The sequence below is a fragment of the Vespa velutina genome, chromosome 2 (genome assembly GCF_912470025.1).
Source record: "Vespa velutina chromosome 2, iVesVel2.1, whole genome shotgun sequence".
Lineage (NCBI taxonomy): Eukaryota > Metazoa > Arthropoda > Insecta > Hymenoptera > Vespidae > Vespa > Vespa velutina.
In genome coordinates, this window is record NC_062189.1 from 2,626,300 (window position 1) to 2,651,620 (window position 25,321).

The 25,321-nt window shown below is 27.2% G+C and overlaps 2 protein-coding genes across 7 annotated transcripts in view; one reads left to right on the forward strand and one right to left on the reverse strand.

Annotated features, from left to right (window-relative positions):
• LOC124947237 (RYamide receptor) overlaps positions 1-25,321 on the reverse strand; it is a 26,916-nt gene extending 1,595 nt beyond the window's left edge. The window contains exons 1-6 of one of the 4 annotated variants that reach the window (XM_047489118.1): positions 25,080-25,321; positions 20,923-21,346; positions 11,305-11,735; positions 10,473-10,726; positions 9,321-9,480; positions 388-456 (exon numbers count right to left, since the gene is read on the reverse strand). In XM_047489118.1, the coding sequence (XP_047345074.1) occupies positions 388-456; positions 9,321-9,480; positions 10,473-10,726; positions 11,305-11,703 (882 nt within the window). In that variant the 5' untranslated portion in view covers positions 11,704-11,735; positions 20,923-21,346; positions 25,080-25,321. Of the gene's footprint in view, positions 1-387; positions 457-9,320; positions 9,481-10,472; positions 10,727-11,304; positions 11,736-13,518; positions 13,839-17,781; positions 17,895-20,922; positions 21,990-25,079 lie in introns of those variants that run through there. The other 3 variants (XM_047489119.1, XM_047489117.1, XM_047489120.1) reach the window with 3 other exon arrangements.
• On the forward strand, positions 5,287-8,586 carry LOC124947238 (pancreatic triacylglycerol lipase-like). Of its 3 annotated transcripts, XM_047489123.1 has the most exons (7): positions 5,288-6,006; positions 6,304-6,355; positions 6,439-6,584; positions 7,019-7,261; positions 7,629-7,829; positions 7,953-8,112; positions 8,382-8,586. In XM_047489123.1, the coding sequence occupies exons 1-7, from the start codon at positions 5,949-5,951 to the stop codon at positions 8,497-8,499; spliced, it is 978 nt and encodes a 325-aa protein (XP_047345079.1). In that variant the 5' UTR covers positions 5,288-5,948; the 3' UTR covers positions 8,500-8,586. The 3 variants fall into 3 exon arrangements, with proteins under 3 accessions (XP_047345077.1, XP_047345078.1, XP_047345079.1); XM_047489121.1 differs by having other exon boundaries at positions 5,287-6,006; positions 7,953-8,547; XM_047489122.1 differs by having other exon boundaries at positions 5,287-6,006; positions 7,686-7,829; positions 7,953-8,547.

Below are 25,321 nucleotides of genomic sequence, written 5' to 3' on the forward strand. Positions count from 1 at the left end.
ATAATACTATTAAGAAAAAAAACAAACAAAAAAAAAAAAGATTTTCCATTATAATTCATAAATATACAGTCCATTTGATCGTCTATCACATAATGAAAGAATTGAAAACAAAAATATGATATTTGTTTTAAATAATGATCAACGATAACAAGCGTGTTTTTATAATCCAATTATGGCTACCTTGAAACAATATCATTTTTTTCCTTTTCTCTCTCTCTCTCTCTCTTTCTTTTTCTCTTTCTCTTTCTCTCCCTCTCTTTTTTTTTTATGATGAGAACGAGACCGTAGAAAATTGTCACTGAAAGCTTTACTAATAAAATTTCGTGACGATCGATTTTTCACTTCGACTTGTCGAATTTTCAATTAGAATGCTTTTGATTCACTTACGTAGAAAATGTTGAAGGGTAACCAGCACATGGTGAAGACCAATACAACGGTAATCATCATTTTCACCATCTGTAACAGAGTAACGAAAGTTGGATACTTTGTCTTTCAGAAAATGATTTTAATAATCTTTTTTTTTTTTTTTAGATTTAAAAGTAATTTTTTTACGACAAATAATAGTCCTTAGAAATCTTAAATTCGATCGTAAAAAGGTTCAACGATTAGAATTAAAGCGATTAGATAGTCGAGTTTTAATTGAAAGGATTATCAAATTGATGAAATAATTCAAATGGAATATAGCTTCAAATGATTCATAGAATGAGATCGGCGATTTGAAGAAGTCAATTTTGGATGATTAGAAGTGATCGAATTAGAATTGGTCTTTGTCTTTTTAATTTCGTGGAGCAAGTTAAATCGTAGACAATTATTGTAAAGTGATAACTAATGATTAGTTTTATCCTATCGTACATTCCATTTCTTTATCGATCTGTTTTTAATTTACATAAATATAAGAGTCTTTCATTTTGTAATAAAGATTAAAAACGATTATGCTAATTCCAGTTGATTTGCGTTATAATTAGATGAAATATAGATGAAAAAGTAATTACACTGTAAAATACACATTGGATCCGTATTGTTATTCTCAACAACTTTTGTTAGGATTAAGATATCGATATTTATTCAGAAAGATTGTTATGAATCTCATGAAAACAGGACTCTTTAAGAAATAATTGCAATAAATATTATATTTTTTCTTCAAAATTTATTATACTTTTTGTCAACGAAGCAAAAAAATTTCGAACATTTGTTTCTAAAATCAATAAAATCGGATATATTTGATCATGTTTTTTAAAATAAGTCACCCTGTACATACTCATCCTCTCTCTCTTTCTCTCTCTACATATATATATATATATATATTTTTTTTTCTTTTTTTCTGCTTTACCTTCGAAATAATTATTCATTAAATTTCCCAATTTATTTCGAAAGAATAAGGACACTCTCGAAATATGAAAATTTTTTATTTTCCCATTTGGTTTAAATTCAATTAATTTTTTTTTCATAAAATATTTGTCGTTTCGCAAAATAATTTCATTGTGAATATTTATTATATTCTAATATATACAGTACTTTCCTTATTGCCCATCATCCCCAGAAATTCTCGTAAGTTCATGGAAAATCCCATGAGAATGCTTTTCCTTTGACTTCGTCGTTCACGTAATATCAAACGTAATACACGTAGAAAGTTCGCGTGTTCCATGTGGAATGGAGAAAGCGAATTTCTGTCAGTGTTTATGAGTGTGAAAGAAAAAGAAGGATATATTGCGCGATAACGTACGTACATATTTTACGTGTTTATGTGATAATAAAAATAAAAAAAAAAAAAAAAAAAGGAGATAAAAGTAAAATAAAAAAAAAATAAAAAGAAGAAACGAAGAAGCTCGATTCTTTCGAGAGAGAGGGAGAGAGAGAGTGAGAGAGAGAGAGAGAAAGAGAGAGAGAGAGAGAGAAAGAGAGTACATTCCTCTTGAAATATTTATTGTTGCTTTTGATATAAAGCGAAACGTAAAATGCAATTCTTAGATATTTCACGTTTGATAATATTATATCAATGAAAATTACTTTTCTTTATTTATTCATCATAAAGGAAGAATACTTGACATCGGAATTAACTCTTTTCTTCGATCTATAACATCCTCTAAAGATTAATCCACTTAAACGGGCTATTAACACATAATAATAACTAATTAGTAAGCTTCATTGACCTTTGTTATTAACTAAGAAAGTATCGATAATTAGAATTTCTTTTTATTCTTTTCTTTGTAACGAAATATCGTCAATATGTGTGTTCCTTTTTCTTTTGACATATGACAAAAATGATTTTAATAACGAAAGAAAATAAATTAAAAAGTACAACAAAAAAGATAAAAAAGAGAGTGACAAAAAACAAAGAGAAGGGTAATAAAAGAAAAACGAGCAAAATACTACAAAGGTTGGTTTTTCCAATCTCGTTTTCCATTGAACGTCCTTTCGCCCATTCGACTGCTTGTCCTCGACCAATCTCATTTCTCGATAAAGTAAAAAGAGAGACATGATAATTCATTATCGTTATTTCTCTTTCTCTCTCTCTCTCTTCCTCTCTCTCTCTCTCTCTCTCTCTCTCTTTCTCTTATATATTAAACAATATTAATTAAATTTCCTTATAAGTTGAAAAAAAGATGTTTTTTTCTTATAATTAAAAATCTTTATATTTAATTTTTTCTTTCTCTCTCTTTCTCTCTCTCTCTCTCTCTCTCTCTCTTGTTTAAATCTTTCCAATATACTTGTTGACTTAATAATCAAATCGTTTGATGACGTTTACAAAATTATCAAGAAAATTATTTTTAATTTCGTAATGTTCGATAGAACGAGATTTCATCGTTCGTCCTTTCATTCGAGTTATTCCTATAAACAAATTATTGTCCAATGTAATTATTAACATTAATATAACATGTACATTTTGTTTTTCATAAATTAATGATATCGAGGAATACAAAAACTTGGAAAATGATTCGATATGAAGACGATATAAAATAAAAAAAAGAAGTGAAAGGGAATGAACAAAAAGAGAAGAATTTCGATTACTCTTGGTTCGATATTGCTCTACGTCTCGAGGAAGCAGGAAAATGAGAAGTGATCGGGGATAGCAAGAAAGCGAATGGAAACTGCGATTGATAAAGGACCTACGAAGGATCTCAATGGCTGACAACATAGTTTGCCAACGATTCTCAACAAAGCCGTGCTTTATCACTTGATCGAAGTAATCTCGATGTTATTTTCTTCCTTTTTTTATTTTTTCTCACTTAAATTCGATTCGTAGATTGTAGTCTATAATGAATGTATATTGTTGTTGTTATTGTTATAGTTATTGTTGGTGTTATTATTATTATTATTATTATTGTTGTTGTTGTTGTTGTTGTTGTTTTTATTGTTGTTATTTTTGTTAAAGGAATTTATTCCTCGAGATAAAATAAACGTAACGTTTCTTTTATAAATCGCATTGGACGATTGTTTCATTGTTTTACTTTAAGCTTAGTGTAAAACTTTCTTCTTTAGAAAATATTCTTTTTGTAAGAAAATCCTTGGGGAACGAGGAGCATTAGTTTATTTCAAAAAAAGATTACATCGAGACAAGGTCTAATTTATATTTCTTATTCATGAGGGTGTCATTACTTTCGTAATTTAAGAAGGTACAAGAACCTTTGGAATTATTTTCTTTTATCACGGATCATGGACCAAAAAGTCGTAAAAAAAAAAAAAAAAAGCGAATAAAAGAATAATACGTTGTTCTTTCTTTCGAGAAGGATTTCTCAAAAAAAGAAAAAAAAGAAAAAAAAAAGGAAAAGGAAAAAGAAACGAAAAAATAAACAAAAGGATAGTAATGTTTTTTCTTTCAGAAATCGTAACATTGTTATTATATCATTATCGTTGTGTTCGTTTGTGGTACAATGAATAAAACGTAAAATTGTATTTTACGAGATCACCCTTTCTTTCTTTCTCTCTCTCTCTCTCTCTCTCTCTCTCTCGTTCTTTTTTTATCTTTACATTCATTTTTTTCATTTCGTGAAATTCATTCATTTTATGAATGAATAAAAACTCGTAAACTATGGAAACAATATTCTCCCTTTCTCTCTCTTTCTCTCTCTTTCTCTCTCTCTCTCTCTTTTTCTTTCTCCCTCTCTTTTGATGTTATAGTAATCGATTTTCGTTTAAAGAATAAGAGAATGACAAGGAATCATATGGCATGACAAGGTTTTTTTTCGTCACAAAAGTTCTTTCACACACATATACGAAATTCGATCGACGAAAATGTTTCTTCGGTATTTCTCTATTATTTGATTGGGATAATGTCCTGTTTCTTTTATACACACATATGTATATATGTATATTTATTTATATATATTTATATAAATATATATATATATATATATATATATATATATGTATAGATAGATAAATAGATAATAAAGTTCTCTTTGAATATCGATCCTTTGCATGTCGTTAAAATTTAATAAGATGCTTTAATTAACGTGTATGTATTTGTTCTCGACGTGATGATTATTATATATTCACGAATTTAGAGAAGATATTACAGTTTACTGTGATATCTTTTCCATTGTCTAACATTTATTTGTATGCTCGTAACCTCGAAGAGATCTATTATTTCTGACGGAAGATTGGAAACTACATTTTCTCTTATCTATTATATAACATTAATAAGGGAATTTATCGATTTAGTTCAATTAATTATATACTTATAAATATTACAAATTTGTTCTCTCGATCGATCGATTGGCTAAATTATGAAACGAATAAATGATGGAAGAATGACAAAGATTTTTAAAAATCAATAAAACGATTAAATATTAATTAATTATATTTTATAAATTAATTATAGAAACAAAATCAAGAACAAAATGATTTTTTTCGCATTTTTCCTTATTTTGTTTTATCTTCCTTTCCTTTTTTTTCTTTTTTTCTTTTTTCAATTTTATAACTCATCGAAATTTATCGATCACATTCGGCTATTAATTATAACAACGAGTTTGATTATTATTCTTTCTTTTTTTAGAAAAAATCTTTTCCTTCCATCGGCTTTAATGGTAGCCTTCGAATTCATGTCTCTACAAGTTGAGGCATAAAATCGATTGGATAAGGAGAACATAATCTTGAAAAAAGAAGAAAAATAATATTTTTCGTATTTACATATATATATATATATAAATTTTCTAATTTTCAAAATCTTCTTTGATAATCCTTTTGGTGAAAGAAAAAGAATTGGAAATGATTTTGAGAGACAAATTAATCGATTATTATGCAAAGCAAACGTTCGTTCTTCTCTTCGTCTTCTTATTTTCTTTTCTTTTTTTTTTTTTCTTTTTTTTTTTTCTTTGTTAAACTAAAAGACGAGGCGACTGATAATTTTGCACTTTTGCTTTCATGCAGATACATACATACATATAATAAAGTATTGATAACACGTATACAATTATATGTCATGCACCTTCGATGATGTCAGCATAAATGTTTCTGTTATTTCTTTTGTTGACTTTTTATCATACGCAACAATTTAATGAGACCAATTATTATTCATTAGAGGTAATATTTGAGTATATGAAGATTATTATATGGGACACGATTGGTTCACTGATCCGAAAGAAAAATATGTTTATCGAAAAATTTTTCTCGAGGTCTTTAAGTTTTGGCTCAAGGTCTAAATATTTTTTTTTTTTAACAGGATGGATATTTATGACACCTTGTAAATTCTCTTTTAATTAGCTTTTAAATTAGCTGCTATTATGTAAATAGATCATTTATATAATGTTCCCTCTCCTTGCTAAGATATTATAAATGGGCATACAATGACTTTTAAAAATGGTGACGTGACATTTGCCTAAATTTAATATCCGGTATACATACGGATAACATTACGCTATCACTATTATATATGACTGATCAAAGAATTGGGGCGTAGTCTTGATAGATTTTTTCATCAACACACACCCCCAAAAATATACATCATTATGATTAACGTCTCTCGTTACGTTCCTATCGTCATCTTAATAAGCTCGTTTTTATCTTGTAAGTTTTTTTATATCATTGTACATGCCTTTATGTGTGTATGTGCATGTGTGTGAATTAAATATATGGCAATATTATTTTTGAAAGTTGTATAACATTTTACAAGTTAATGTTTGTAGGCGAAGAAAAAAAAGATTACTCCCGCAGATGTTGAAAAAAAAAAAAAAAGAAAAGAAAATATTTATGATTTAAAAAAAAAAAATAATGGATTACAAACAAAGAAATGTAATTGCTTAAAAACGAATTCTATACAAGTGTTTAACTTGTACACTAACGTATTTTGATTTTCATTTACAGATGTAAGGACAAGGAACTGGGAGCTTGATTCTATATTTCTACGCTATTACGAGTAATTAATTTACAACAAATACATATAATATATACGCGTCGTACTGGTATTAATGAAAAAAACGTTTGAAATTCTTATTTCAGTAACACGCTTGAGGATTATGTCGACGAGAAATTGAATAATGCTTCGTTTCTCGTTTCGAGAATGGACAAAAATAAACCAACAGTATTTTACATTCATGGGTTTATGGAGGACGTTGAGAAAGAGAGCGTAACTACGGTAGTATGCGGTAAATTTTTGAAGAGATAAAAAAAAAAAAAATAAATAAATAAAAAGTCGTGAGCTTTTCTTAAGAAAAGTATAAGAATGACTTCTTCCGTTTATCTCTTTCGTCCATTTAAATATTTAAGAAATTTTTATTATTATATTCAAGATATTGTTACAAGTTGTCTTTTGAAATTATTTCTCTCATTTGTTAGAGACTTCGAAACAATTTTGATTCTTTAAAGACGACGATAAAATTTCAGATGTCTCGACGTTTACAGTCAATACATTTCAAGTCTTGTTTGTCTATCAAACACGAAACTACCTTGAGTTTATCTTTAAGTCGGATTACAGAGTTCTGTTCTTCCTTACCTTTGTATAATTTTATTTCCTTTAGTTTAAACAAAATATGAATTAGTAGTTTGATTTATTAATGAAAAAACAAAATTTTGGTTATAGCATATTTACAACGTAAAGACCATAACATCCTAATTGTCGACTATAGAAACATCAGTAAATTGCAGTATGTAGAAGTGGTTTTGGCCGCTAAATTTGTGGGATATGCTTTAGCTTTAGCTTTGAACAAGATGGTTTTGGCTGGACTAAATTCAGAAAAGCTTCATATTGTTAGTCACTCTTTGGGTAGCCAAATAGCCGGACATATTGGGAAATCGACAAGTTTCAAGATACCAAGAATCACAGGTGTGTATTAAATATATATATATATTTTTTTTTTCTTTTTTCGTCATTTTTTACTTTTCTTCCTTTATTCCTTCGAAATCTAATTTTTTGTTTTTTTTTTGTTTTTTTTTTTGTAAAGAGAAGCAAATGATACTTAAGTACAACATCAGTTGAATATTCTCCAAGATATTTTCTTAACGAGAGAAATCCAAAAACCGAAAGTCAAAATTCCACTTCACTTAAATTGTTCATCTCTTGTTAATGAAATTCTCCAATTAAATAAATTGAAATATATCAATCTTCTTGGATATATTTTAATTGTTACAGCTATACCTACTATTTTTTAGGATTTATTAATAACGAAGAATTATTAATTATTACTTTGTAGGATTGGATCCTGCAGGTCCTATATTCAATTTTCTCGAGTCTCATCTTTCTTCGACAGACGCACAATTCGTTGATATTATTCACACGGATTATGGATTTTATGGGATATCTAGAACTACGGGAATTGTGGATTTTTTTCCGAATGGTGGACATCGTTTACAGCCAGGATGTTCGTTAGGTTCACCTTTCTTAAGTGTCGAAGGTCAGTATTCGTAATTGTTAAAAAGTATCAAGAAATGTTGATGATAATAAAAAAATTAAATATCTCGTCGAGAGAATCATTTCTGTTTATTTCTCTGTTTTTCTTTTTTTTTTTTTTTTCTAGATTTTTGCAGTCACCATCGATCATGGAAATATTATGCCGAATCATTAATCAATGAGAATTCCTTCATGGCGGTAAAATGTTCTTTATATCGTGAATTTCTCGCTGGGAAGTGTAACGAAAACCTTAAAGTTCCAATGGGCTTTGCAACTTCAACTAACGCGTTAGTAAACAGGATTAGTAACTTCGTTGAGATTACAAAAAAGTTCAATTATTATCTCGAAAGACAAAAATTGAGTTCGGATATTACTTCAACTTGTTTTTTTTCTTTTTTTTATCCAACGATAACTATTAGCAATTATATAATAATATGCTTTATATATTTTACATTTAATTTATCTTTAAAACGAATTGCAATTAGTTATATCGTCACATATAGATATTGTTTCACGAAAAATCTTTATTACATCGTTTCTCTCTTTTCCGTTTCAGTAAAGGAACATTTTATCTTACGATTAATACAGACGATCTATTTGGACTAAAAACACTTGAAAAATGTATGAATTTAATTAAAAATCAAGCTACTAATGATTCTTATTCCACTGTTTAACATTACTACACATACACACACACACACACATATATCTAAGCATATAAGCACACATTAATTATAATATAAAAAGTAGAAATATCGAATTGCTATATTTTTTAATAAAAATTTCTAATGAATGGAAATTTCATTGTTTACGATTGAGAGAATAATCTTTCCTTTTTTCTTCCCCCCCCCCCCCCTCCCTCCTCTCACTCCACCCCTCCCCCGCTTCCCATTAACCTTTTTTGTTTTCATTATTACTTTTACGTGAAACTCATTTCTTGCTCGTTTATCATTCTAAAATGAATCATTTTTAAATCATTAAAAAAGAACAAAAAAGTTTTAACGTTCGAAATTGAATATAAGTTACAGAGTACTCGCTTTCATTCTCGGATCAACGACTATGGTGATTAATTGAAACGATTCGATCGAACTTAATTAAAAAACTGTCCTATACTTTATCGTCAATCATAAGAGAGACCATCTATCATATTACATCCCTCCTCCAATTCAAACGTTCGTCTTTACATGACAGTTTGTGGTTCATCCTCGTATTCTTCTCTATATTAAACGATCCTGTTTCACGATAAATAACAAACGATAATCTGATACGAGGTGTAAGGCTTATTAAAGCATTTTATCGAGCAAAGGTTTTATCTTTCCTTACTCGAGTTTGACATTTCTCGTAAATATCTATCAACGGTTTTCACATCTTTATCGATTTGTTTAACGGAGAAGTAAATTTTATTTATTTATTGTGATTTATTAATATTATATAAGATTGTACGCAAGAAAAATGTATAAGAAAAAAGAAAAGATCAAAAAAAAAACAAAAATACCTTTCTTTTTGAACGTGCCATTCTTTGATCTCTTGTATTTTCGGCCTCCCCTGGTGGTCTTTTACCCCATACAATTATGGCGATGCTAGTGTAAGTGAATAAAAGTACCATCAGTGGTATCAGATACTGTAGGACCAATAGGGCGATCGTATAATAGTATCTGTAAAAGGAAACCATATTTATGTATTATATATATATCAATCATTATTATCTTTGACTTTTTAACACGTTCAGCGTTATGAATCCATATATGGGTTTTAAAAAATTGTCTTTCAAGAATCCATATATGGATTTTGAAAAATTGTTCGTGCTATGATATTGTTATTTTTGTACATAGAAATAAAAATAAAAGTAGTAAGAATAAAATATTGTTACACTTTGCACTTGACAAATGTTTATTTTGTCAGAATTTTTTTCCTCATAAATTCTCTTCTATTTTGCCAATTTTTTTAAACAAATATAGTTATTTATCTTTGATATCCACTATTGATAGAATTTATATATATATATATATATATATATATATATATATATTCTTTGTTATCTAATGTATTTCCGGAATTTTCTTAAGAAAAGATAACAAAAGGAAACATGATAAGAGAACGGATTTATGCCATAAATAGAGAAAATGAAAGATTGTATACTTTATATACACTGTACCTTGCTTTGAGTATTCTCAAATTTAGGAATATGAAATTATATATTTAATATTACAATTAAATTTAAATAAAATAACGATTAGAAAATATAAAAAAAAGAAGAAATAATAATAATAATAAATGCGAATATTATAATTATTAAATAAAATTATTGAGTAAAAAAATTTTAAATATAAAATATATAATTAAAAAATATATACGATGGTAAATTTAAATATATACAATATATAATTTTTCATTTTTAATATTTATAATAAATCATTGAAATGATGTATCGAAATATGATAATTTCATTGAAACTTTAGCGTTATAACTTTCCAATTAATTTCAAATTAAATTTAAAGAAAATGTTTTGCAACAAATATAGATATGAACGATTGTTTAACATGACTAATCGTAATAAATAAATGGCTCATAAAGAACATCGTGTATCGATGAATCTTTTAACGCTGAATGGACTTAAATTCCATCATATACGAAAATTTATTTTTACCTATGGTTTGTCGATGGCCAATTCTCTCGGCAGATGAACTTATTGCATTTCACGTACTGATCCAATGGAGGCTGAAGAAGTTCCGATACCAAAGCAATCGGGAAAGAGACTATCAATGCGAGTAACCAGACACTCAGTATCAAAAGTGTCGCTTGTTTTTTACTCATGCGTGGCTTCAATGGCCACATTATGGCTATGTAACGATCTATGCTGATTGCTACCAAAGTGTATGCGCTTACTAGCACGGAAACCGCCTGTTATAGATTAAACAAAAATCAATAATCTATATCATTCTTTATTCTATATTCGATATCCTTTTGTTTTGTTTGACCAAACAAAATTTTACCATTCATTCAAATCATTATGAAATAAAATATTTACTTTTTCATTTAATATCCAATGTTATAAATAACACAGAGTTTACGAATATAACGTATATATTTTCGGAATAATTTTATTCAACAAATTATATCGTTAATGCGTTGATTGTTTAAAAAACGATCTTCCATATAACTTTTCCGATATAAAGTATAAAGAAAAGTTCATTGTTTATTTTTATAATTTTAAATTAAATTTTTACGTGAAAGTACATTTATAATATTTTAAATGTCACAATAAGAAATATTAAAAACGTTTCTAAATGAAGTTTATAAAATTGAATGCTTGTGTCATCGTTGACCTTCGTTGTATAGAACGTATCAATAAAAGTTTGTCTTAATGTTTTAAACGTTGTTAAATTTATCTATATATTTTTCTTATCACAATGAATTCTTATCGATCATTAGGAATATTATAAATAACAAAATAAAAAAAAGATATATACAATACTTGCCTGTGAATAATTAACGATTGGACAGAGTGTCGGACCAAATGACCAATATTGAAGTATTAATACACTGATGAACGTTGTAGGGACACATAAAACTGCTATCAAGATATCACTGATTGCCAGATTAACGATAAAGTAATTAGTAACTGTTTGCATTCTTGGACTACTCTGAACGACGTAGCAGACCAATCCATTTCCTATTAGAGCTACAACGAAAATCGTACTATAGAGAAAGTAGACAGTTGCTTGGAACCAGATCGATGAGATAACATTCTCCTTGCTGACAAACTCGTCACACGTTATTGAATGGTTCGAGTTTGAATTATTCCGAGTTATGTTGAGATATTCACTATTCTCTATGTTACTCAACATATAATTCTCCAAGCTTTCGTTATTCTTCATAATGTTAAGTATATTCTGTTTGCCATTGTGATCTATAAATATAAATAAACACGAAAATGATTAATGAGAAATGATTAATTATCAATTGTATCATTTTATATCGAATAAAAATTATACGAGAATTAATACGATATTATATAGATTGTAAAACATTTTGTTATATTTTTTATTTGATAAAAATTTCTATGATAATTAATATTGAATATTGTAATTTGATATGCAAAATATCATACAATTATACATTTGTATTTTATTTTTTATAAATTTTTTTTTATAATATAAGAATAAAGAATATCTATTAGTTTTTTTTAGCTCGTATTCCATTCGAAAATAATAAATTTGCGAATGTAAAGATAATATAAAATATTATTAAGCAAAGGATTTATTTGATATTATAAATTTTATTAACAATGAAAAGAGAAATATTCGATGTATAATAATAATAATTATTAAAAATAATTATGAAAAATATATTTGCATATTATCAATTTACTCTTAAATTGATTTTAACAGACATAAAAAAAAATCTATATATATATATATATATATATATATATATATATATATATATCTATATAAGTTGTAATCTCTATATTCTCTCTTTGTATATTTGAATTCTCATTTATTTTATATACGTATGTATTCAGGTGCTTTAGAAATGAATGGCTAAACTTTGATGTCGTATTTTATTATCCCAAAGGATGAAAAAAGGTGATATAAACAGAGATGTTCTACTTTTAGAAATTATTTATATTCGGTAATAAGAAAAAAATTTATATAAATAGAATTTATGTGATCGTTAAACATTTGACAATTTTTGATTAATAATTATTTTCGGTTTATATTGATTCATTTCTTGTTTTTCATTATTATTATCCTGTCCTAATAGTTGATCGTATTGTTACAAGTAAAAAATATATAAGCTGAACAACGTCAATTATTGTTCTTGTTTAATCGAATTTTCAATTCTCTTAAATCGAATTTTCAATTCTCTTAAATTGAATTTTGAAGTACGTTGATATAATTAATTATAATTTTTAAATGAGAATTAAATGACCCGTCGAATGAATGACGCCGTTGTTCAAGCTTTGTTGGAAAATTCTTTATCGCATGAAATTGCCGAGCAAAGAGATTTACTTTATGTATTCTTGCAATTAATTTTGGCACTATGAAGATTTTTTTTTTCTTCTTTAAGTAACCACATTGAATTCGAAAAGTATTAATTTATGTAATTTTAAGAAATAACCAATTAAATTGATAAAAAAGTTCACGTACTTTATTCTTTTTATATAATAATTCATTTTATTTTTTTCTTCGAACTTTCTTTTCCTTTTTTTTTCTTTTTTTTTTTTTTTTTGTATTTCTTGTACCATGAAATTAACCGTTGACATTTCGTTTCATTAATAAAACATTCAGTAGAAAGTTATTTTATTAAAAAAATGTTTCCGAAGAATATATATATATATATTTATATATATATGTGTGTATTGTGTGTGTGTGTGTGTGTGTGTGCATGAAATCAAATCAAAGTTGATCGAGAAAAAACTAGGAAAATAATTTGAATTCAAAGAGTTATTACATAGAATCATATAATCGTACATACAAATCAAATTAGATAGGAATCTGTTCAATGTGTCAGAATTACATTATCATCTATGTGATTTTTAACAGAACAATCGCGTTCACCCGATGTCTGATAAGACATCTAAAGAAAATTGAACGAGTTCAAATCAGTGACAGACCGTTATCGATTTTTATTTCCTTTCTTGAAGATAAAACCACATTTATTAACGAACTTTTTATATTTTTACTTACTTGATTTTGTCAGGTTGACATTTTCCGAAAATTAGATTGCAAAGGTGAGAAAGTTAAGAGAAAGAAAAAAAGAAAAAGAATAAGAAAAATAGAAAAAGAAAAAAAAAAAGAAAAAGGAAAGAATGTTAATCGAACGTCTACAATTAAAGCCAATTCACAGATTTCAATTCACTCTCACAATAAGTTTAATGTTTTAACGTTCCGTCACTTTTAACACAGTTCAGTTTCGATCATTTATATTCACAGATATTAGTTCAATATATTATCAGACATAAATCATAAATCAGTTATATCGCGTACGCCTGTTTACTATTATCTTTTAATGGTGAAGTTGAAAATAAAGGAAAAAGAAAAAAAAGCAAAAAAAAAAAAAAAAGAAAAGAAAAATGGATAAATTTACATTAGAGGAATGTCGTATGATTGTATTTTTCTTGGACGAAGATATTTGCAAATAATATAAACAAATAGTTATATGTTCATAAAACTTGAAAGAAATGAAAGATCGAAGAGAAATTTGTCATATTATAATATAAAGAAATCATGGATGACGAAACGAAATATATCATAAACTGTAGAACGTCAAAGTATTCATTTGATATATATATATATATATATATATATATATATATATATATTATTTCTAAACAAAATTGAATGCACTCGATATATTTTTTATTTGATAAATCATAAAGCATTATATTTTGACGGATCAATTCGATAAATTTTTCGTCACTTGTCATTTTGTAGTATCTTTGGAACAATATAGAAAAGACTGGAAGTTATCAGGATTCATTCGGTCATTTCAAAAACATCTGTCATTTCAAAATGATTTTGGACAATCTCTAACACAAAGCAAATCCGACGGATCACCAACTGAAATGAGATTGAACAGAGACGTATGAATGTATAAATTTAAATTACATAGAATGATGTTAAAACCACTGTGACCAAACAAACAGAACGTAGATTAAACTGAAATGTGTAAATCGAACATTTAATTGTGAATATAAATGTTATTGAAAATACAGATAATTATAATAAAGTTATTTTCGTGGACAATGTGTTGATCGATTTAATCGAATTTGTCAAAGGTTAATTTAGCCGATTTTGTTTTTGACTGAGGCCTTTTTTTTTTTTTTTATTTTATTCGTATTCTTTAGGTCTACAGAAAATCTGACCTTCATAGTTGAACATAGATTTATTATTATTTGATTATTAATAGAATATCAATTAGGTATTAATAAAGATGACAATTGTATAGATTCATGTAATTATCATTCCAATTAATAATATTATATTGGTATTGAATTAATTACGAATCAGAATTTCAACATTCGATAATGTATTAATTTAAATATCGTATCGCTTATAATAGAAATTTATTTTCTTACTTGTAAATTCTTCGTATATTTTAAAACAAACAGTTACATTTTCTTTATGTTTTTATTATGACTATAATGGTATATGCATTATTGGATGATATTAAATAATTTCTATCGAATAAAGTTTCTCCCATTTTTTCATTCTCCTATAAATATTACCACGATTCTATCTGTTCTTCTTATACTCTATGTAAAAATAATAAAGTAGATTTATGTTAAATAGCTTGATCCCATCCTTAGAATACGAATAAGAGAACTATTAAATTCTCATTATTCCACGGGACGTTATTAGTCGAATGAAACGAATAAAATTCTAGCGTTGAAAGATCTTCAAAAAAAAACATTTTTAAACGATCGAAAAAAAAAAAAAAAAAAAGAAGAAGATTTAGCTCGATGTGAATCCGTGCTATTTTATCCGCGCGATATTTATTTATTGTTAGTTGAAATTAAAACATGAAGTAAAAAATCGGGAGAAAGAAAAAAAGGACGAATGAAAGAATGAAAGAAAGAAAGAAAGAAAGAAAGAAAGAAAGAAAGGAAAAAAAAAGAAAGAAAGAAAGAAAGGAAAAAAAAAAGAGAGTAGATGTATAAATGCGACGAATTTTTGATTTATCTCGTATTTTGCACAGTATTATTATTTCGATGCATATTACTTGTTCAAAAGTTATAAAGTATTTTCCATCGGTGGCTTTCGAAAAGTTTTCAAACTGTCGTTAATATGTAAATTGTAATGTCATTTAATATAATCGTTAGAGTTTAAATTTTGTTCGTGATTCAATTATCGGTAACTAAAGTATATAATATTTACTATAATATTTTATATATGATTTTGAGAGACGCTTATAAACGGACATACATAAATGCATATAAGTTTCACTTTTATGTGGAGATTTTAGAATGCATTGTTATTTATTAAATGAAATATTATGAACGTTTGAAAGATCGTATATTTCTAAAGGCTTTTATCGAAATTCGTTATGAATGTCACGGGAAAACAAATTCTTGGCAATAACGATATTTTTAAGAAATTTGTTTATTTTTAAATCTAATTCAACCGAATACTAAATATTCTCGTAAGGATAATAAATAATAATATATCCGCTAATATGACTCAATGCGTACATGAATCTTTCTTTCAATTTATTTCACACTTTATCGTAATGATCTTTGTCGTAATCGTTTTAAAACGTTTGATCTAATACGAGAGAGAGAAAGAGAGATAGAGAGAGAGAGAGAGAGAGAGAGAGAAAATAATGGAAAACGATTCTTCATGGGACGGAAATCCATCGGTCATTGTCGAACAAACGTCGGAAGGAAAGTTTTCAATCGCTAAAATTCGTTCGTAATTCTAATATCTCGCAAACGGTACTAGTAAATAAGCTATCTCCTTTTTGATCATCATGCTCGTAAAGCTCTTTCGTTCATTTCCATACTGTCTCTTGGATTTATCGACTACGAAGTGGCCATGACTTTTCTATATTTTGCCAATTTATAAATTTTTTTTTTTTAAATCTTCACTTTCTTTCTCTCTCTCTCTCTCTCTCTCTCTCTCTATGTTTCTTTTCTATTTTCAATACCGACGGTGGTCACGACGTGGTTTTTTTTTTTTTTTTATTGTATTGTATTTTGATCGAATGTTACGTACGTTTGTGACACATTTAAAAAGAACGATGTAAATAAAAGTTAAAAAGTTAAAACCAATAGTATAGTAAAGGGAAGAACAAATTTCTTTTTCTTTTATTTTTATTTTTTTTTTCTTTTCTCTTTCTTTTTCTTTTTTTTTTTTCTTCTTTTTTTTCCTAAAAGAAGATAACTTTCGAGGTTTCGATCGAGAGAGATAGTCTGACTTGCTTTATTTTTGGATATTGAAATGACAAAGCTTCTTAAAGAGCTCTCAGAGACAATGTACTCTTGATGGAACCTCGACTACTTGTATAAAACATCATTGGACGTTCACGTAAATACGAAAGTTAGAAAAACAAAAGGCGTGTTCCTATTTAATTGATCAAAGAAATATCGATCTATCCTGTAGCTTTGTCGAAATAAATTAATGTCATTAATCTTTATTCCTTTCTTCGTTTTTCATATACTCTACGACGCCATTAGGATACTTTTCACAAAACAGAAATGGAACAACGCTTTCTTGTATATATATATATATATATATCAACTAGAAAATTATTTATCTCGGGAAAAAGAAAGAGAGAGAGAGAGAGAGAGAGAGAGAGAGACAGAGAGACAGAGAGACAGAGAGACAGAGAGACAGAGAGAGAGAAAGAGAGAGAAGTAAACATTGATTATACATTCTATGTTTTACATAATCATCGTGTTCAAAAGAACGATGAAGGGACATTTGTCAGAAAATTAACTGGCTCCGTTTTGCATGTCCACTTGGTTCTATAATCCGTAAAATACTGTCTTTGTTGTACGCATATATATATATATTTCTCTCGTACATATTTCTCTTTTACTAGTACTCATATACATATATATATATATATTTTTTTTTTTTAAATTTATTATGGCTATAATTTAATTTTACATATTTCAAAATCTTTAATAAATATCTTTGACTGTTGTAATTAATTTATATAAGGATATACGTTTAAAAATTTGTTCTGTAAGTTTTCAAATATGAAAAAAATATTAATGATTATGTTTTATCAATCAGGATCAAGGTTAAAGGCAGCGTAATAAGATCTAAGACGTTTCTTTTTCGTGACGAGTACGATGCAGGATGTCTGAGTGGGTATTTACTTTTACTACTTCTTTTTCTCCCTCTCTCTCTCTCTCTCTCTCTCTCACACACACACACACATACACACATGCACGCAACCACGTACACATACACACACATATATAGATACATACAAACACATACTTTCGTTTATCGCGTGTTTTATCACACATCCAATGACTTTTTCATCTTATTCGTCTTTTCCACTTCGGCGAATGTGTCGTATGTTCGTGAGTGACAGTGGTTTGTTCGCTGTACTGTAACACAATTTTTTTTTCTCCGTTTTATCTTGTTTTCTCATTCTTCTTCTCTCACTCTTTCTCTCTCTCTCTCTCTCTCTCTCTCTTTTTCCATAACATGACATGTAATCATAACTCATCGGGATTAATTGACGCTTTAATGGGTGGCATTTGATATCGTTAACCTATCTGCAAAGTCTATGCATAGCTGCGCATCCTTGTATAAAATTTACAATTTATGATCGATCAATCATTACCATATTACAGACGAGAGAGTGTAGATAATGAAATTGATAGAAACGTTTAAAATACAATCGTTCAAGGAATAAACGAAATAAAAAGAGAAATGGAAAAAAAAAAAAAAAAAAAAAAAAAAAAAAAAAAAAAAAACAAAAAAGAAGAAGCAGAACATATTCCGTACACGATCAGATCGATATCGTTTTATCAATAAATATTTCTATATTGTTATATTTAAATCGATATAAATTAGAGAACAATGTTTTGTTATGCGGTAACGCTCAATAATAATTATTGTCAAATATTCGTTAGAACGGTTTATTGTTAATAATTATTATGTTCCAAAGTCATTTATATCGGTCGTAAATATTAAAATTGTATTTAGCACGTTAACTCATTCAATAACGAACCACGAAATTCCACAAACGAATTTCATTTATATCCTTATAATCAGATATATAAAATGGTACTCTATTTTTAATTTCATCAAGTACTGTACGTTAGAAACGTATGATACGTATCAAACGTATTATATCTGACAGAAAGAGATTTGATAAAAGATCTAAAATTCTATCAAACATGGTAGTTAGTCATGGGATTTCGTAGAAATTTAGAATTTAAAATTGATTTGAATACTTGCGAAAAGCTATTGTCATATTTCAGTCGTATTTGATTAATTGCACAAGTTTATATAAGATGTGACTTTATATGAATAGTTTTCTTAATTAGCTCTACTCATTTTATTAATAATTAATTAATTTTGTTTCGTATTTTAGAAAGTTTTTGCATTGTTATGCATGTACCGTTTATAATATTTTCTTGTTTCTATATCATTTAATTTATTCAATATTTCTTGAAAATGAAAGTTCAGGGAATTTTTAAGGTTACAAATTTTAGATCATTCGAATAAATTTTTTTTGAAAAGTAACGCAATTTACTAGGATGCTAAATAAGTTTCATTCGTATTTGATTAATTATATAGTTTAAATTCATATAAGATGACTCATATTTATATATATCTATATATATAAACAATTCTTAATAATTACTCGTACTCGATTAATTATAATTAATTAATTTCGATAAATTTTAAAAAGATATCGAGTGACTATGATCCATTTGTAATGCATAGATCTTTCAATCATGAATTTTGTTTTGAATTTTGAAAGTTATAAAATAATTCGAATATTTTGTAAATCCTTAAAATCTTTGAAATTTATCTTGAAAAATAATTTTAAATAAATCTATTAATTAGATTTGTTAAAAGATATTATCAATAATTTATTCAACAGATATTTGTATCAAGATGCATGGAACGTTTACGATCGTTCAATCAACACCCACTGCAAAGTGAAATTCGATTACTTCGAAGTTAAGGACTTCGTTTGAAAAGATAAAACGTAAAGGACACTGATCAAGATTTATTGTGAATGAATGTTCGAGTATCTACGATTAACAGGAGTACTATAATTAATTGATTACCCATTGAAAAGTTTAATTAAACATTTATTTTAATCGTAATGACGTATTGATATTATTCGATTTAATCAGTATTCTTATTAAATTAATATGACCATTAAAAATAAAATAATTTCATAGTGAAATGATAAGGTCTATAGTAAATATTTTCTTAAGATTTGAGAAAAACATCCGATTAATTTATGAATGACGAATTATATTGAATGATATTATTTTATATTATTTTTATTTTTATTCATAATTTTTTTTTTTTTTTTTTTTTTTTTAAAAGGACACGTATACATATGTAAAAACGATCGACGAATGTTTATCGTTAAGTAATACATGGAAACGCTCGAAAAGCTTTTAAATTGAATACATTTAATTACTTTGAGATTTATCGTTTTAAGCTTTATGTTGCTTTGTTAAATGTTTTCAAAATGCTAACAATTACATGATCGTTAAAGCTTATCGTACAAATTAATTATAATAAGACAAAGCGAAAAAAATGTATCAACGTCAACGTTTACTTCAGCTTTGAAAATTCTTTTTCGGTTAGTTATGCATGTAAGGAACAAAAAAGTTTCGAAGAAGAGATAATTATTATTTTATTATTATGAGAAGAAAATTTCAAACATTATATTAATTTCGGATTATAAATTTTAAATTCCTTTAGTACTTCCGTATGAATAATAACGAATTTATTACATTTCTTAAGTTATTAAAACTCTGAATAATTAAATTCATTATAAAGGAATAACGTTTTGAATACACAAAATATACAAAAATTGAATACAAAATACGTGGGCATATATTAATTATTTCATTATGTCATTATAAATTTATATATGTATATAAAAAAAAAAAAAAAAAAAAAAAAAATAAAAAAGGAAAAAGGATATTTTAATAATCTAAATAACAATAATAAAAAGATGTCTGTCATAAATCTATTATATATGATACAGACATGTGTCAAATTTAATTTGCCCAAGTACTTAATATTAGATCAGATTAATTTAGATCGATGAGAAAACTGTCCTTTATTATCGAGAAGGAAAATTTTCCAATTAGGAGAAAGAAAATGTCGTCTTTTTCCATGGAGTTCCACTTTAATACGCAATAGCCTTTAATTCGGATTAACCTAATCGTAACCTGATACAGCTTGTTAATTAGGTAGAAGCATTTAATAAAAAAAAAAAAAAAAAAAAAAAAAAAAAAAAAAATATGAAGAAATGAAAAAAATGAAGAAAATGGAAAAAAGAATAAAAAACAAAAAAAAAAGAAAAAAGAAACAAAAGAGGAAAGGAAAAGAAATTAATTGAAGGATATGAGTGAAGTCATATTGTCTTACCTGAACGAAATGTTATTTATTCTTTATACGTTTTTATATTATTTCTATTTCCAAGAGCAAATTGTGCAAACGAGCTTCGTCACATGTTTCACAAAGAGTTCCTCTTATAGAGAACGGTTGTTCTAAACTTGAAATGGATACTGACGAAATGATCTGTAAAACTTGTGACGCCTTGATACTTCCAACTTTTTCTTCTTCTTTCTTATACCGCAAAAAATTGAACGCGAGTTCACATGTTCTTAATATGTTGTCCTTTTCATCATCTTCCTTGTAATATACTTTAATAAAGCATTCTATTACTTTTCTTTCTTTTTCTTTCTTTCTTTTCTTTTTTTTTTTTTTTTTCTTTCCACTTTCTTCTTCTTTCTTTCCTCTTAAGTAACTTGTTCGAATTATACCACTGGATTAATGAAGTCGATTGTTCCTTCGATAAAACGATATTTTTTATTCTCTCTCTCTCTCTATCTCTCTCTCTCTCTCTCTCTCTCTTTCTCTCTCTATATCTATCTATCTCTATCTCTCTGGCTATATTATTCGTCTCTTTCGTAGCAACTTGCACGTAATTAGAATTTTTAATCTAACACTTCAATTCATCCAAAATTTCTATATTTTCTTGAAACAAAACAAAAAAAAAAAAAGAAAAACAAAAAAAGGAAAAGAAAAAAAAAATTTCTCGCGTAGTGAATTAATTCAAGGATTATAAAGATATGTAGAATGTTGAATATTCAATATCTTTTATTATTCTTATTATCATTATCGTTATCATTGTTATTAATGATTATGTAATATTCAATAATGGTTTTTATTCGTGATGAATAAGTTGCGAATAATTTTATGCTAAAGAGTAAACAGAACAACAAAATGGTGCTGACATTAAAGTGAACCCTATTTCAAGCGATATCGTGCGTTGTTAATAATTTGCCTTAGGCATCTTCTCGATGATCGTTCGTTACTCGTTAATAGGTTGAAACTAGTTATGGCAATAATTTGTTATACAATCGATAATTCTCCTTACTCCTACTCATACACTCACTCACTCACTCACTCACTCACTCACTTTTCTACTCTCTTACTCACTCATTTCCTCTTTCTTTCTCTCTCTCTCCTCTTTCTCTCTTTCCTCCTACCCTCCCCTCCCTTTCATGACTTGTCGTTTACTTTTCCTTTTTTTTCTTTTTTCTTTTCTTTTTTTTTTTTTTTTTTAAATAATATTATAGAACGAGCTGTGAAAATCGATTAAAATCCTATCGAAAGTAAACGTTCGAGTATCTCCGAGCTGAAATAATATTTCCACGAAAATGAAATTGCCGATTCGACTTTGACTTTTTCTTTTTTTTTTCTTTTTTTCCTATCCTATTTCTTTTTTTCTTTTATTTTTATTTTTTTTTCTCTCATTCCCAATCAAATTATATCCAGTTCGATCGAAATGTTATTGATATAAAATTCAGCAGGTTATGTGTACGTAGATGCTTCTGTAGGAAAAAAAATCATTTCGACGGAAGATAATCGATTTTTTTATTTGTTTTCCATTCTTTTTTTTTGTTTCTTTTTGTTTTTTTTTCTTTTTTTTTTGAAGAGCTTGATTGGGCATCCTTTTTTCAAACTCATCGAATTACCTCGAGGCAACTTTCGAACTTTTAATGAACCAGGATCTTAAAAAGTAAATATCATTGTTGCTTGGAAGTTGGATAAATTATCGCGAACTTTGTTAATTGAAATGAAGGAAGAAAATTTTCTCTATACGTTTAAAAATTTATAAGATATGAAGGGGACACGTCTACACGTCCTATCATATTCAGGATCTTCATGCTGATTAATCATTTAACCAATATGTATATACTTTTACGTCGTATCTAATCATTTAATATTATTATTATTATTATTATTATTATTATTATTATTATTATTATTATTATATATTAAGAACAAACTTGAATTATTATTCGCTTTATTACATTTTTAAATATTTAATATCTTCAATTATTTTCTTAAAAAGATAACTAATCAAATCGAATAATATTTACGATATATCTTTAGAAAAGTATATAGATATATTTAATTTAACGATTATGACACATTGATATTGTAAAAAATCTAATTGTTTAAACGAAAATTTATTGCTTAATGAGAGGAACTTGTCTACGGGTAAGTCATCAGAGACCCTTTGAATTTCGTATGTATCCCTTTTTAACAAGTAGGATAATAAGAGCTCGTATAAAAAGAAGAAGAAAAATGAAAATAAAGAAAAGGAGAAAGAAGAAAAGAAAGAAAGAGACAAAAAAAAAACAACAACAAAAAAGTAGGAAACAATTTTTATTCTATGCATATTTTATCTAATCAAGAATTTATACAACCACGATGATTAAGAAGAGAAGACTACGTTGTTATATACAAAATGCGTTCATCATACGATTCTTTTATCTTTTTTTGTTTTTTTGTTTTTTTTTTTTTTTTTGCAAAACGACAAGTTCATTTGAGAAAAGTCTGTGAAAAAAAATAAAAAAAAGAGAAAAGGAATAGGACGCTCTATCTTTCTTTTTTCCCTCTTTCTCTCTCTCTCTCCCTCTCTTCATCCTCGTTCTTTTTATTTCTTTCTTTTTTTATTCATTTCCTTCTTCCTTCCTTCTACTTTACTCCTGTTATTTATCTTATTTACAATCTGACTCGCGTGAACTTCTCGTAAATATCAAAGTGCGGCTTGAATTTCTGATATATGTACATAATGAACTAACAAGATCCATTACGTCTTCTCTCGTATATTTTTTTTTCTCCTTTAGCATCGTCATCCTTACCCCACACCCTCTCCCCCCTCCTCCCATAAATACTAGAATTCTTTCTTTCAAATCGAGTAATATAACTCGTAGCCTTGTAGTAAAAGATAAATTATATCGGAAATGGATAGAATTTCTTAAGCACACTTGTACATTTTTTCTTTTTCCTTCCTTTTTCTTTCTTATTTTCATTCTCTTTTTTTCCCCCTCTCAAATATATTTTTTATGAATCACAAAGAATGAAATATTGAATATGAAAAAGATTGATATGAAATGCTCGTATTTAAGATTCCAGAGAAATAAAGAGAGAGAGAGAGAGAGAGAGAGAGAGAGAGAGTGATAGACAGACAGACACACATACACAGAGAGAAAGAGAGAGAGGGTTGTTTACGTGATTTCTTCGAAAATTTTTCTATGATAATTCTTAAAACGGTATTTTGATAATTTTCTTTTTAAAATTACAATATTAACTATAAGAAAATCCTATTAAAGATTTTACGATGAACCAACTCTATGAAGTCTCCGAAGTCTCTTCACCCGTCAGAAACCATTTCCAAAACTTTCAATCATATTTTCAACATCATTATAAGCATCTATCTAGAGACTTGAGATAGATTTTTTAACGAGAAAAAAAGAGAACTTTATTGTTCGAGAATCAAACGAGATATATTACGAGTGATATTACGTTACCCTTTTTTTTTTCCAATCTTAAAGTAAATGATAATAGATAAGTAATGATCGATTACGAAGTTTTTATATGTAGGATGAAATATGGTTAACTACCTTGAGAAATTCTTTTACGATCAACAATATTTTCCTTTTCTTTTTTTTTTTTTTTTTCCTTTTTATTTTTCCATAATCGTGATCGAGCCCCGATTAAAATCTACAAATGGAGATTTAAATCGACGTCTAAAAAAAATTTCGACGATCTAACAATAACGCACACATATGTATGTAAGTATGTAATTCCGTTAAAATTTTTTTAATCTAATTATTGGACGATCCATTTGAAAGATAAATTTCATCCAAAAAATTTAATTACATTTCTCACCTCTCCCTCTCCCCCCCCCCTGCCGTCGTCCCTATGGAATAAAATAAGATTTCACTGTTTATGTATACCAAAAAAAAAAAAAAAAAAAAAAAAAAAAAAAAAAAGAAATAATTTGACGGATCAATTTAATAAAAAGCATATAATTAAATTTCTCTCGAATGAAAAGTAAATGAAAATTTTCACTGTTCATCTATAGAACGTATTGAGTTTAAAAAGTTTGATTAAGAGATAATAAGATATTTATGTGTACATTGATATAGACAAAAATTAATAGAGTAGTGTTTAGAAAATAAAAGTGATATGATTAAAATCCAATAATATTTTTTTCTTTTTACCGAAGCTTTTCTAAGGTCAGCTTAGATTTGTTTGAGAAGGAAAGACTAAGATGGAGATAGAGAAAGGTAAAGAGAGAGAGAGAAAGAGAGACAAGCAGGCAGAGAGAGTGAGAGAGAGAGAGAGAGAGAGAGAGAGAGAGAAAGAGATGGGGAAATGAAAAAGGAAAGAAAACAAGGGAAAACTCGGTCCCTAAGTTTAGTCGAATTCGACAACGACGTACGCGGATTATCGTCGAACACGG

What these genes read in the sequence shown, in the direction of transcription:
- LOC124947238 (XM_047489121.1), top strand. Translation starts at nt 5,949, where the DNA reads ATGATTAACGTCTCTCGTTACGTTCCTATCGTCATCTTAATAAGCTCG. An exon ending in AATAAGCTCGTTTTTATCTT is followed by an intron (nt 6,007 to 6,303) that starts GTAAGTTTTTTT and finishes TTTCATTTACAG; the next exon opens with ATGTAAGGACAAGGAACTGG. An exon ending in CAAGATACCAAGAATCACAG is followed by an intron (nt 7,262 to 7,628) that starts GTGTGTATTAAA and finishes ATTACTTTGTAG; the next exon opens with GATTGGATCCTGCAGGTCCT.